The following is a 12,028-nucleotide window of genomic DNA, read 5'->3' as shown; positions in this document are numbered from 1 at the left end:
CCACCTCTGTGACCCGCCTTGTACTTTGTATTGCTCCTTTAACTGATTCCAACTGACCTCAACAAAATAATTATGGTTGAGTTAATTTAAAAAAAAAAAAAAACAGTTAGCTTTAACTTTTTACCTTTTCCCATGTATAACTGAATTAGTATTTGTAAACTAATTTAATTTTAATTTTAATTTTTGTTTAGTATTTTTCTAATTTTTTCTAACCAAAGAAAAATAATAGAAACTTGGTGCAACCGTGATTGCCTAATCAGGGAAGGAAAGCAAAAACTGATTAACAGGATCCTTGTGCATTCTATACGGCTAATAACAAAAAAGCAGATTTTGGACGAAAAGCACCAGCTGGGAGATAACGATTTTTACCAAAACATTGAAATGATTTTTAACGTGAACTGTTTAAAACCATTTCCAACCTATTTTAAAAAAGGTTAACCACCCAACAACCATTATTTAAAGCGTTCATCCTCTTCAAGATTTTGGTGTGTCTTAAGATCATTCATCATCTTCAATGGCTACACAAAAAGAAATTGCAATCATGAAATTTTTATGTGTCATAACCGTTCTAACACACCAAGTTTTGTTGGGCAATGCGGATTCTACACACAGGCTTGTGCCAGCATTGTATGTTTTTGGTGATTCAACCGTAGATGCTGGAAACAACAACAATCTCAAGACACCTGCTAAGGCAAATATGTACCCTTATGGCATAGACTTCCCTAAAGGCCCTACGGGCAGGTTTACCAATGGCAAAACCTCTGCAGATATTCTTGGTAAGTTCTGCCCTACAAGTATTGCAAATGTATACATTATTTACATTCACAAATAATGCTCTTCAACTTATATTAAAGAGATATAATATAAAATCATTGAAAATCAACACTTATAAGCTTAAATTTTTAGTGAGGTGATTCCTTATATGATATTAGATTTGATGTGACCAAACGGTCATGAATTTGATACTCATCGCCCCCACTTTCCACAAGAATTAAGTCAATATAAGATAGAACGAAAAAAGATGGGCATGTGCAATATCCATACTTCATATAATGCAAAGAATCATTTCAACCCAACAGCTTAAGCTCTTGAGTTGAATTGATTGTTTTACATGATATAAAGCCTATGTGACCACAGAGTCAGGAGTTCGATCCTCCATGACTTTCTAGTAAAATTAAGTCAGCACAAAGTAAAAAACAAAATAAAAAATGGGCACGTGCAATATCAATGTTTCAAACCCAAAAGGTTATTAGGTGAGGGATTATGTTAAAGAAAATATAAAAACCTTTAATAGCCTTTCATTTACTAAGTTAAGATTTTGAGTTAAAATAATGATTGTCTTCAACTTATAAATAAGAAATTTAAAAATTGAAAAGAAAAAAATTAAGGGGACATTATAATAGCCGCAATGCTCGCAATTTAAAAACGAAGTATGGTTTCTTGACTTATTATATGGACTTTTCTGTCTTTTTTTGCATAGCTATCAAATTGGGTTTACCAATGCCTCCACCATACTTGGGTATATCTGAAACTGAGAGATATCAAGTTGTCACGGGGATTAACTATGCATCAGCCTCGTGTGGGATCTTGAATTCGACAAGAGCTGTAAGAAGAAAATAGCTTTTAATTTAACCACTTTATTATTCACATTGCAATTATTGTTGTTCGCTCACTATATTCTTATTTTGTGCCAAAGGGAGGATGCTTGTCATTGGATAAACAAGTTGACTATTTCACCTCAACTGCGAAGAATGATCTTCCAAGAAACCTTAAAGGCGAAATTGAACTAAAACGTCACTTATCCAATTCCATATATCTACTATCCATTGGTTCTAATGATTACGCTTTAAATTATTTGAAATCTGCAATGGCACCCAATGCAAAGATCACTCCACAACAATTTGCAGATTACCTACTCGGGCAACTAGCTTCTCGTGTAAAGGTAATACTTGGTGAAATATTTGCGGACTAGATATATACATCAGAATTTGTAAAGAACTAATTCAATCCAAAATCTTAAAGTGTTCGGTGATGGCTTTTTTTTTATTTATATTATTCTCTAACACACTCCTCCCGCTTTGAAACGTGAATATTGCACATGGTCCAAATGGGGCCAGTGAAGATCAAACTTGTGACCTTATGGTCACATAAGCTCTGATATCATATAAAGAAACATTTCAATTCACAACTTTAATAAAGTTTTGCGTTGAAATAATTCTTTACAGACTTGGTTTCAAAAAATTTCATACATCAATTTTATTTTTATTTTAATCTTTGCTTGAACCTTTAATTTTCAGAGAATATATGATTTGGGAGCACGAAAGTTTGTGATCCTTGGCATTGGACCACTTGGGTGCATCCCTGATATTATGAGAAATACACATTCAAAAGGTTGCAATGAAGCTATTAATCAAATGATTAAGCCCTTCCCAGATAAACTCTCATCGAAGCTTAAAGAGTTGCAGACACAGCTCTCAGGTTCATCGTTCATTTCTTTTGACGGTTTCAAATTCTTCCAACAAATTAGAAACAACACAGAAAAATTTGGTGAGTGCTAATTAAATTCATGAAAAAAGAAAGAACTATCATGCGATTTCTCTCTTTCACTTTAATAATAAGTGCACCTCTTCACGGTTTTTCGTTGATATCTAATGTGTAGGGATCACAAATATTTCGGACCCTTGTGTTGAGCTAGGAAGAAAACCTTGTGAAAATCGGAAGCAGTACTATTTCTTCGATGTTGCACATATGAGTGAAGCCGCAAATGAACTATATGCAAAGGAGTTTTTTGATGGAACCCTATTTCCTATGAATGTTAAGCAATTAATTGCTGCAAATTAGCATAAGTGGAGTCTATTTATGATGTAACTCACAACCCTTATGGCCGTTAAATTATGTCTGATGCTACTGATTTGATTGATTCTCTCTCAAATTAAGGTGTCATCAAATGAACAATACTTTATTGGGAAAATTGTATATAATTTTAAAGGACATAAAGTTATGTTATTTTAAATAGTAGAAAGAGATAAATCATGGAAGAGAGAGTGGAGTGAAAAGTTTTAAAGATGTGAGTTTCACCTCTTTGTAAGAATGAAAGGATACAATGTGTGTCATTTAAAATGACACCTTTTTCCCATACTTTATATGTACAAAAAAAAAAATTGCTTTTGCTTCTCCATTTTATTGTTTCTTTTTGTACTCCATTTAAGTAATGTTCAAATAACATCATACCACAATAAAGCATGCTAAAAAGATTGGAAATAAGAATACTCCCAGTAAATTTTGGAAAAATAAGAATATCGTATAGTTCAAAATTTTGGAAATAAGAATAGTAAGAAAATAATGTAAATTTTTTAAATTATCAACATAAAGCATGTTAAAAAGACAAAACAAACTACCCACCCTGTAAGTAATTTCTTTCTCTTGCCAAAGGAGAATGATCTTTATACTCTTAAAACTACTTTAACATGTTCCTTGCAATACACGAAACAACCAAAGATAACTGATCACGATCCAAATGGTAAATATTGAGGTGTGAGTGTCCATAAACTCAGAAGAAAGGAGAATATTGGGCGCACGCTAAGGTTCTACATCTATATTCAAAAATATCATAATGATAAGAGTTACACCTTCCTGTTCATGTATTTGATGTAAAGGTAAGCAAAGAGATATTGCCTCCTAAATTGAACAAAAAGAAATACATGGACCAGAAGATTCAAACCACTACAAACTATTCTGTTTAATACAATGGCTAGATGAAGAAAGAACACCTTCAGTTACTGTTCTTTCCAAATCCTCCCCGTAACTCTTAGCTTCAATTCCTTCCGGTCACCCCCTGAAAAGAAGAGAGCCATGTTCCTCTGAATGATGAGACCGTCAAAACTGTCGCGAACCTTGCGGTGGCTATCCCTAATGCTTCTAGGCACCCCCTGCCAGACCATCTTCCTCCCATTTCCACCCACCTCGAGACTGTAGGTATAGTTCTTTGCCTCATTATCATCACCCATAAACCGCAAAAATGCTATGTAGACAGGAGCCATTCCTAGTTGAAAAGCTTCAAAATGTAGACAAAAATACTGACCAAAGCAACTGAAAACCTACAAACAAAAGTGAGCTCCAGAAATCAGCTAACTTTCATATTTTGCAACATCAACGTCAACATCACAGTTATCTCAAACTAGTCGGCATCAGCACTCGATGAACACATAAAAAATTGTAACTCCTAATGCACTTCAAAATATCAAATTGAACTTTGAGATGCCCCACTACGGGAATATAATGACTTTTTTTGTTTAAGCAAGTATCAGAAAGGTCACGGGTTGGAATCTGGGAAATAGTCTCTTTGCAATTATACAATGATAAAATTGCATACAAGGATCGCCCTCACTCCACCCTTACTAGTTGAGATTTAACGAGGACTGTTTTTTTTTTTTAAGCAAGTATCAGAAAGTTAAAAGGGTGATAAATTTGCATCAGTTCTATATTTCAATAGCAACTGATGAAGACAAACACATCATGTACATACTAGAATAAGTGAAAATAACACAATCTTTCACCAGTTTAGTTAATGTGCGAAGTCAATAGAAGGCAGGGAGAAGTAGGTTCAGCAAAACAATACCGTTAGCATCCATGTGGCATTTTCAACTTCTTGTGGATTTGACTTGACGTAGCGATGATTAAAAGTGCAACCATTGTGCATGTCCACTTTATGATCGTCTTTTAGATGGGCCACCAGGTAAGGTATATCACCCAAAACATCGCATTCTGAACCGGCATATGGACAGTTATAAGGTCTAAATGCACATTGCGATTCATGTTTTAGCTTGCTGTAATATGGGTATATTCCCATGCACCCAAAACCCTGATATTTACAGGGAAGTTCTAAAGATGCAGCCACCTTCTCCAATGCCAGACATCTGATATTGCCAAGCTCATGGCGACATGTAGGGCACCGGTCATGGACTCTAGGTTTGCAACCAGAGCATAAAGTGTGACCATTTGAACACTGCAACAAAGATTAGGAACAAAGGAAAAGCCATTAACTATATTTTCAAATAAAAAATTCTTTATTCAAAATTTATTAAAGTTTATTCATTTTGAACATTAAGAAACACCACCAATGATGATATAAACTAAAAAAGTTACAAATGGAAAACATAGTTCTTGCTACGAAAATTTTTGTTTAAGTCCTTGTTCCATGCATGAGAGTTATCCCAAAGTTAAAATATTCAACAGCCAACTCCCAAATACCACATCATTTAAATAAATTGGAAAAGATTTATTTCCAATGAAATAGCACTTAATGTATAAAACTAGTAATTTGATATTTCAAATCAGAGATAGCCCTAAATTTTATCATCCTTTTCCATAGAATGTGTAATCCCAATTTCTCAAACCTCAGCAAAAAGTAGAAATAGTTTAATGACAATCGCTTTTTGGAAAAAAAAAAATTGGGCTGCTCCAATTTTATTGATTTTTTTTTTTGCAATTTCCCCATGCCTTCCAAAATAGTGGTTAGCCAAAAGAAAAGGGCCGACCCAGTTCAAATACCCACTTCGTGAGTGTCTGAGGAAGGGAATACTCTAGGCAGTCGTTCCCCTGCTTTTTGCAGAGAGGCTGATTCGAACCCGCGACCTGACACACCACGGCAAGCAAGCTTACCGCTGAGCCAAGCCGGCCCTTCTAGTGGTTAGCCAAAAGAATTTAACAAAAAAGCACACAATAGGTGACTTAGAACAAAAATTAGTGTTTCTTACAACACTGACTTAGAAAGAACAACTCATTACCAAAAGTCATAATACATGATATAAACTCCATACGGCGTAATTAGAAAACCCTTTCAAGCAATTTTTCCCATAGTCATCAATGGCGTACGATAGCACAGCTAGAGTAGTGGAGCAGCACGTAGGGCCACTATGAGTTTTGTATAACATTGGGTTTTGCTGAAGCGGGAGTTGCAGCTTCTATCCCAAAAAATTGCAGCCATCTCAGCTGCTATGCTTCATTGAGAAAAATCCCTTCTTTACCCTCATTTTCTGCAATATAGAAACTACTATTTGCGGGTATTTTTGTGATTTCCCCTCATTTTCATGCGAACACACGGCTCTCCAGTTGCTTCTGGCCAACCCTCTGATCAGCACAACACAGCTCAATTGGCGTCAAGCTCAGCCTCTGCAATCTCTGTTCGGTTCATTCATAAAGGTGGTATCTGTTCTCTTTTTCTTTTTCAACTGGTTGTATTCTTTCTTCACACTTCACAGGCACAACTTGGTTTCTGTTTTTTTTAATGTTTTCCAACTCTTTTGTCTCTTGTAACATATCTACTGTACTATGTTTTCTATCAATTTCATTTTTTTTATTTTTAGTTACTTGCTTTAAGCATTAGAGGCTTAAACATATTTAATATTTGGCGCTGTACTTTTTTTTTTCCCTTATGCTCCTTGACCTGTTCTGATATTGATGTGTTAATTATGTCTTGGAATGATTGTGATTGTTTGTGTAGACTTTTAGACTGAGTTTTGATAATTAATTATGAAAATGTCTTTGATGTTGGGGTTTTTTAGCATTTACATGTGTATAGTATAAATTAATTATCCAACATATATAGTCCTCCGTGTAGCAGACATCCCACTATCTGGTGTCTCGCTGTAACATTTTTATGGTCAGACGCTCCGTGACGTGATCCAGGATTGGTAACTACGATTTAAAACTCACTTATATATAAGCTTCTCCTAATTGTGACAATTCAATTAGTCCCTAATTAGAAAAACAAGGAGGACATCGCCAAACATGAAATATAAAATCAAGGAGCATAGTGCTTAGTTTTATAAATCAAAGTGGAAGGTGCAATGACACTGATAAATCAGAGTATCAAAACACAATTGGCCCCGGTATTTTCATGTTCCAACCACATGCTATCTCAGGAAACCAGAAAATCAACAATGAACCATCAATACTAGAAAAACAACCTGGTGTATTGGAGGGTACATCGCATTCAAGCACACAGGGCACTCTAAAAGCTCACGAACACTGCTAGAAACAGTCCCATTAGGTTTAAGAGCAATCTGTGTAGGATCATTCACATGTTCACTAATTTCTGTTGACTCATCATTTTGAGGAGGATCAACACCAGATCTGCTCCGTATATCATCAAAGAATGGATTACTAGATCCCATGCTTGTACGACCAACCACCAGCAGTCCTTTGAGAATGAAAAAGAAAACAATTAATTACAATCAACTAGGAATGAAATTTGATACATAGAGTTCCTGTTTTTCATTATAAATATAAAGTACTATAGTTAACAGTAACACGGCATAATAAATAAGTGTTACACATTTCCAACTTCTTTCTTTCACGAAAACCAATTATTTACATGGCAATCAAAACATGAATTCATTCATTCTATGGCAATTCAATCAATTTATAGTAGCATACCTATATGGGGAGGATTCAGGATGCATAATTAGCAAATGCAGTCATCAAATTTGGTTTCGAAACAATTTAACAACTTTATATGGATTAATAGATTATGACTGCTGATGGACAGAATTTATAAAAGCAAACACAAGAAAACAAACTTCTGAAATCCAACAGCAATCATCATTCAAAAATTTTCATACAGTTCAATCCCGTATACCTTTTGAGTATTTATTGCCAAAAGCAATGATCAATTGCGAATGCTTATCCTACAAAAAGTAATGACCCTACCATAAGGAAACAAGAGTGTTTGTTTCACCATCATAAGATAACTATTTTTCAAATACTAATAACTCCACCCAGCATAAGGTCATTTACATTTCACACGTTAAAACGGTAATCTCAATTTCAAACAAGACAGGTCTCTTTACTGCCTCAATCTTGATTTCTGGCCTACACAACCATTATTATATTATGATTCCCTTATACATAGCATAAGAATACTGAGATAGTAAAGAGAAATCTACACTTCCTGATGAACAGAGGAAGAGCAATAAAGTTCTGATCGAAATTAGAAATGTTATGATTGAACATAGACAAATAATTAATTATATGAAACGTTAAATAGAGAAATTATCCCATAAATGACAAATAATTAATTAAGAGGATAAGGATATGAGTAGAAACAAGGTTTATGGTCAGGTACTGGTAGCAAGCAGAAAAGAAGCCGTGAATGCATTTAATTGTACAATGACTGAATGGCTAACATTACTCTTTACAAAGCTTAAGTCATTAAAGGGACCAATGTAGAATCATCAACATAACATGAAAGTAAAGTAAAAACATGGCAACACAAAACCTCACAAATCAAAAACCGTGCCAACACACATTATTATGGCATTTTTTTTTTTTTTTGATAACACATTATTATGGCATTTCAGACAGTACAAACACATTAACAAGGTCAATGGAGTCAATGCCATAGAAATCTAACCATCAAAGTGAAAGCAAGCCACACATGCATGACAATCCAAGATACCCATTTTGAGCATTTGAAAAAAATTCATGCCCCCACGCAATCCAAGACAACCAATTGTCCAGCCAATCCAAGAAACACGGGTAACAACAAAATGTTCCATCATTTTCACATGTTCAAAAATCCTAACCTTAAAAACAGCAAACAAATGCATAGGATTTCAGACCAAACCCACCACAGATCTACCTACGACACAGGCAAACAACACCCTTTAAATAAAAAAGAAATGAAAAAAAAAAAAGAGGGTGACCCGAAAGTTGAAACAAAAATAGAAACTTTAAACACTCCATCAAAGAAAAGTTTCACCAGGAGGCCAAAAATCGAAACCCAGAAACTGAAACATGTAAATTTAAGATAATAACAACAACCAAAAAAAAAAAAAAAAAAAAGAGTTGAATAGAAAGAGACAAATACCTGAAATGATGGTTTGATCAAAAGCCCATTAGAGAGAGAATCAACCCCAAAGGAAGGGTTGGGTCAAGGTGAGATGGTGAAATGATTAATATTTTGGTTGGTGAGACCGCTTCCGCAACATGATTACTGCAATAAATAAGAAAGCAGGCACGAGTGGAAGAAGAATTCAAATTAGAGAGAGAAAGAGAAGAGAGAGAGAGATTTCTCGAGAAAATACAAATAGAAAGGTTTAAAACAAAGTAGGACCCGCTTATAATTCTTTTTCCTTTTTCTTTTTTTCTTGATGATTCGTGGCGTTTTTGCATCTTCACTTTTTTTTTACTTTGAGAAACTGATATTTTAGTTCTGATTTCTTTTCTTAAAATTATTTCGTAGAATAATTATAAAAATAAATGTTTTATATTTTTTTTTATTTTTTTTTAAAAGTTAAAAATTAAAACAAAAATAAAAATAATCCACACATGTTATTTAAATTTGATTCTAAAAGCGAAATAAAAAATTGCAATTTTTAAATTTTCTTTCATAAAACAGGTTTTATTAAACGAATTTTTTTATTCTGAAAATAAAAAAATTATTTTTAAAAACAATTATCAAACAGAGCCTAATTTTTATTTTATTTTATTTTACACTTTTTAGTTAAATATATTATTAAATTAAATAAATAAAACCTTATTTTGGTCATTGAAAATATATTATTTATACATTTAATTTCCCATATATATAAGTTTTATCAATTTAGTTCTTAAAATTTGAAGCATTTAACTTTTTCATTCTTCATTATTGATATTGAAAAATTTGTAATATAAAAAAGTGTTATGGTATTTACAACTAAATCAAGGTAAAACAGATTACCAAAAAAAAAATTCAAGGTAAAACAATGTGATTTTATTAAATTCAAACATTACTAGAGATTTGTGTGAATTAATATTTCATTTTAAAATATTAGTATCCTTTTTAGATGAATGTCAGCTTTGTTAAATTCAAATAAACAAAGAAGAGAATGTAAAAATTCAAACTTTATGTTTTCAAGACTTAAATTGATAAAAAAAATTTCTTTAAAGGAAAAAATTAATGAAAAGCATGCTTTTTTAGGTATCAAAATAAGCTCTTAGTCTATTTAAATATGTTCAAAGTAATTAAAAAAAAATTCTCATAAAGTGTTCCTGTAAAAAAATTTAAAGAGTCATGTACCAAAAAAAATGTAATAGCAAACTCTTAAAAGATTAAAAAATGATTTCTCTACCGAAAAAAAATAAATTTTGACTGACGCAAAAATTAATCTAGTATATAATTAAAAACTATTTAAATGTATTTCATAATACATCTTATAAGATATAATGAAATAATTTAAGAATTAAATGATAGTACAATTCAAATTAAAAATAAATAAATTACAAGCTAATTATATTTCAAGACACTAAAATGAAATTTCACTTTTTTTTATCTAAACTCATTAATCAAATATTTGAAATATTGAAGAGAGAGAAAAAATGTGAACGATGAAAACGATGGCATTTATGAATTTGGGGGGTCACGGACTTTCACTGCAATTTTCCGGGTTGTTTGCTGTGCGTTGCATGCGCATTCATTTATTTGCTTCTTTGATACGCGACAATGCAATTTTCATGTAAGCACTGTGTTACTATATGAAAATGGAAACACATAACATATAAGACATTGATGAAAACAATAAACTTTTTGTTATTTTGCTTCTGCTCTATTTGGGCATTTAAAGTTCAATCATAAAAGGGTTATGGCACGTGTGGGATTTTAAGGGGTGTACATATATCATATCCCAATTATAGACTTACCCATGTGAATGTAATTTTCATTTTCACATCGTATGTTCATAAAGTAGAATTCAGGAGCGTTGTGTAAGATTTGAATCGAACCAATAAATTCTGTAGATGATTGTGAAAGCTATAGCCTCTAGGGTGGGTATATTTTATGACGTTACCGCGAACTCAATTTGAATTATATCGGAGTTGATATATTATTATGCAGAGGATGATTTTTTAGTCTTGGGTAAGATCCGTAAGTGTTATTTTTCATCCCACTTATTTATTTCCATTATTCTATAGTTTATTGAATTAATTTATTTAATTAAATTATTAATTTTTAATAAATTGCAGTAATTAAATAGACATAATAAATGATCAACAATTGAGTCAAATAATCCATTCTCTATTGTACTATTTAGGATGGAATAGGGTTTGAATGATTGTCATGCCGGATTAATATTTTATTTATGCGGGTCCTTTTCTCTATGCGGATCATCAAAATACCAAAGAGACCATACTCGCTTAAAAAATTAAATTGGATTATGGAATAAAAATTATTATTTACTTATTATTCTTTACTTGACATGAGTTGTTAAATTTGGATTCTTTTTATTATTTATATATGCTAGTAATGCTTTATACATATTTTTTTTCTCTTGATATATTTGTGTCATCATTCATCAAACTTATTTTTTATACATTATAATTTCAAATTTCAAAACACTTTGAGAATTCTTTTGAATATTTGGGCTTTCAAAGTTCAATAGGTGGAACCCAATTTGGTTTTTTGTCTTTTCACTTTTTTATGAACTCTGTTTATTTGTTTTTATGAACTCCGCTCATTTATTGAATCAGCTGGAACTTCTCCTATGATTATTATACTATGTATTATTATTGTTAATGTATCATCGTTACATATGCAAGTAAAATCATTCACAAAAAGGTAAGAATATTCAGAGAGCAAAAATAAAATATTTGCATCTGCTCATAAACAAATTCGGTGGTGATATATTGTCATACTATGTTGTCACAACTGACTAAGGGAGTATATTGGATTAGAATTTTAAAAGACTTTTTTGAGCTAAAAAATCTTATAGATTTTAAAAGACTATTTAGAATTGAAGAGATTTTAAACACTTTTTAAAAGACTATTTTTACAATCAAGATTTCATAAGATTGGATTTTAAAGGATTTTAATGGAATTTATAAGATTTGAAAGGACAATATGGATTTATAAGATTTTAAAAAACCATATGAATTTTTAACAAACATTCAAAATTACAAGAGTCAAAAAAAAGTGAAAGGTTATACTTACAACCTATTTTTGTTTACAAGATTTTACAACCATATCTTAACCGTTGATTTCTTATCATTCATT

The 12,028-nt window shown here is 32.0% G+C and overlaps 2 protein-coding genes across 2 annotated transcripts; one reads left to right on the top strand and one right to left on the bottom strand.

The window, feature by feature from the left end:
• Window positions 1-514: 514 nt before the first annotated feature.
• Window positions 515-2,841, top strand: LOC133290597 (GDSL esterase/lipase At1g71691-like). Its single transcript, XM_061488700.1, has 5 exons — window positions 515-776; window positions 1,481-1,605; window positions 1,697-1,942; window positions 2,298-2,547; window positions 2,660-2,841. The coding sequence occupies exons 1-5, from the start codon at window positions 515-517 to the stop codon at window positions 2,839-2,841; spliced, it is 1,065 nt and encodes a 354-aa protein (XP_061344684.1).
• Window positions 2,842-3,576: 735 nt separating this feature from the next.
• LOC133290592 (E3 ubiquitin-protein ligase DIS1-like) lies at window positions 3,577-9,055 on the bottom strand. Its single transcript, XM_061488694.1, has 4 exons — window positions 8,870-9,055; window positions 6,969-7,201; window positions 4,619-5,005; window positions 3,577-4,097 (listed from the first exon to the last, which is right to left on the bottom strand). The coding sequence occupies exons 2-4, from the start codon at window positions 7,173-7,175 to the stop codon at window positions 3,777-3,779; spliced, it is 915 nt and encodes a 304-aa protein (XP_061344678.1). The 5' UTR covers window positions 7,176-7,201; window positions 8,870-9,055; the 3' UTR covers window positions 3,577-3,776.
• Window positions 9,056-12,028: the final 2,973 nt, after the last annotated feature.

The sequence above is a fragment of the Gastrolobium bilobum genome, unplaced genomic scaffold (genome assembly GCF_033153095.1).
Source record: "Gastrolobium bilobum isolate Gb01-03AN ecotype WA unplaced genomic scaffold, APGP_CSIRO_Gbil_v1 utg8557, whole genome shotgun sequence".
NCBI lineage: Eukaryota > Viridiplantae > Streptophyta > Magnoliopsida > Fabales > Fabaceae > Gastrolobium > Gastrolobium bilobum.
This window is presented reverse-complemented; position numbering and strand designations above follow the sequence as displayed.

Excerpts from the sequence above, each read along its gene's own strand:
- LOC133290597 (XM_061488700.1), top strand. The coding sequence starts at position 515 with ATGGCTACACAAAAAGAAATTGCAATCATGAAATTTTTATGTGTCATA. Across the intron at positions 777-1,480 it reads AACCTCTGCAGATATTCTTG|CTATCAAATTGGGTTTACCA; the intron begins GTAAGTTCTGCC and ends TTTTTTGCATAG. Across the intron at positions 1,606-1,696 it reads TCTTGAATTCGACAAGAGCT|GGAGGATGCTTGTCATTGGA; the intron begins GTAAGAAGAAAA and ends TTTGTGCCAAAG.
- LOC133290592 (XM_061488694.1), bottom strand. The coding sequence starts at position 7,175 with ATGGGATCTAGTAATCCATTCTTTGATGATATACGGAGCAGATCTGGT. Across the intron at positions 5,006-6,968 it reads TGTACCCTCCAATACACCAG|TGTTCAAATGGTCACACTTT; the intron begins GTTGTTTTTCTA and ends TCTTTGTTGCAG. Across the intron at positions 4,098-4,618 it reads ATGCCACATGGATGCTAACG|GTTTTCAGTTGCTTTGGTCA; the intron begins GTATTGTTTTGC and ends TTTTGTTTGTAG.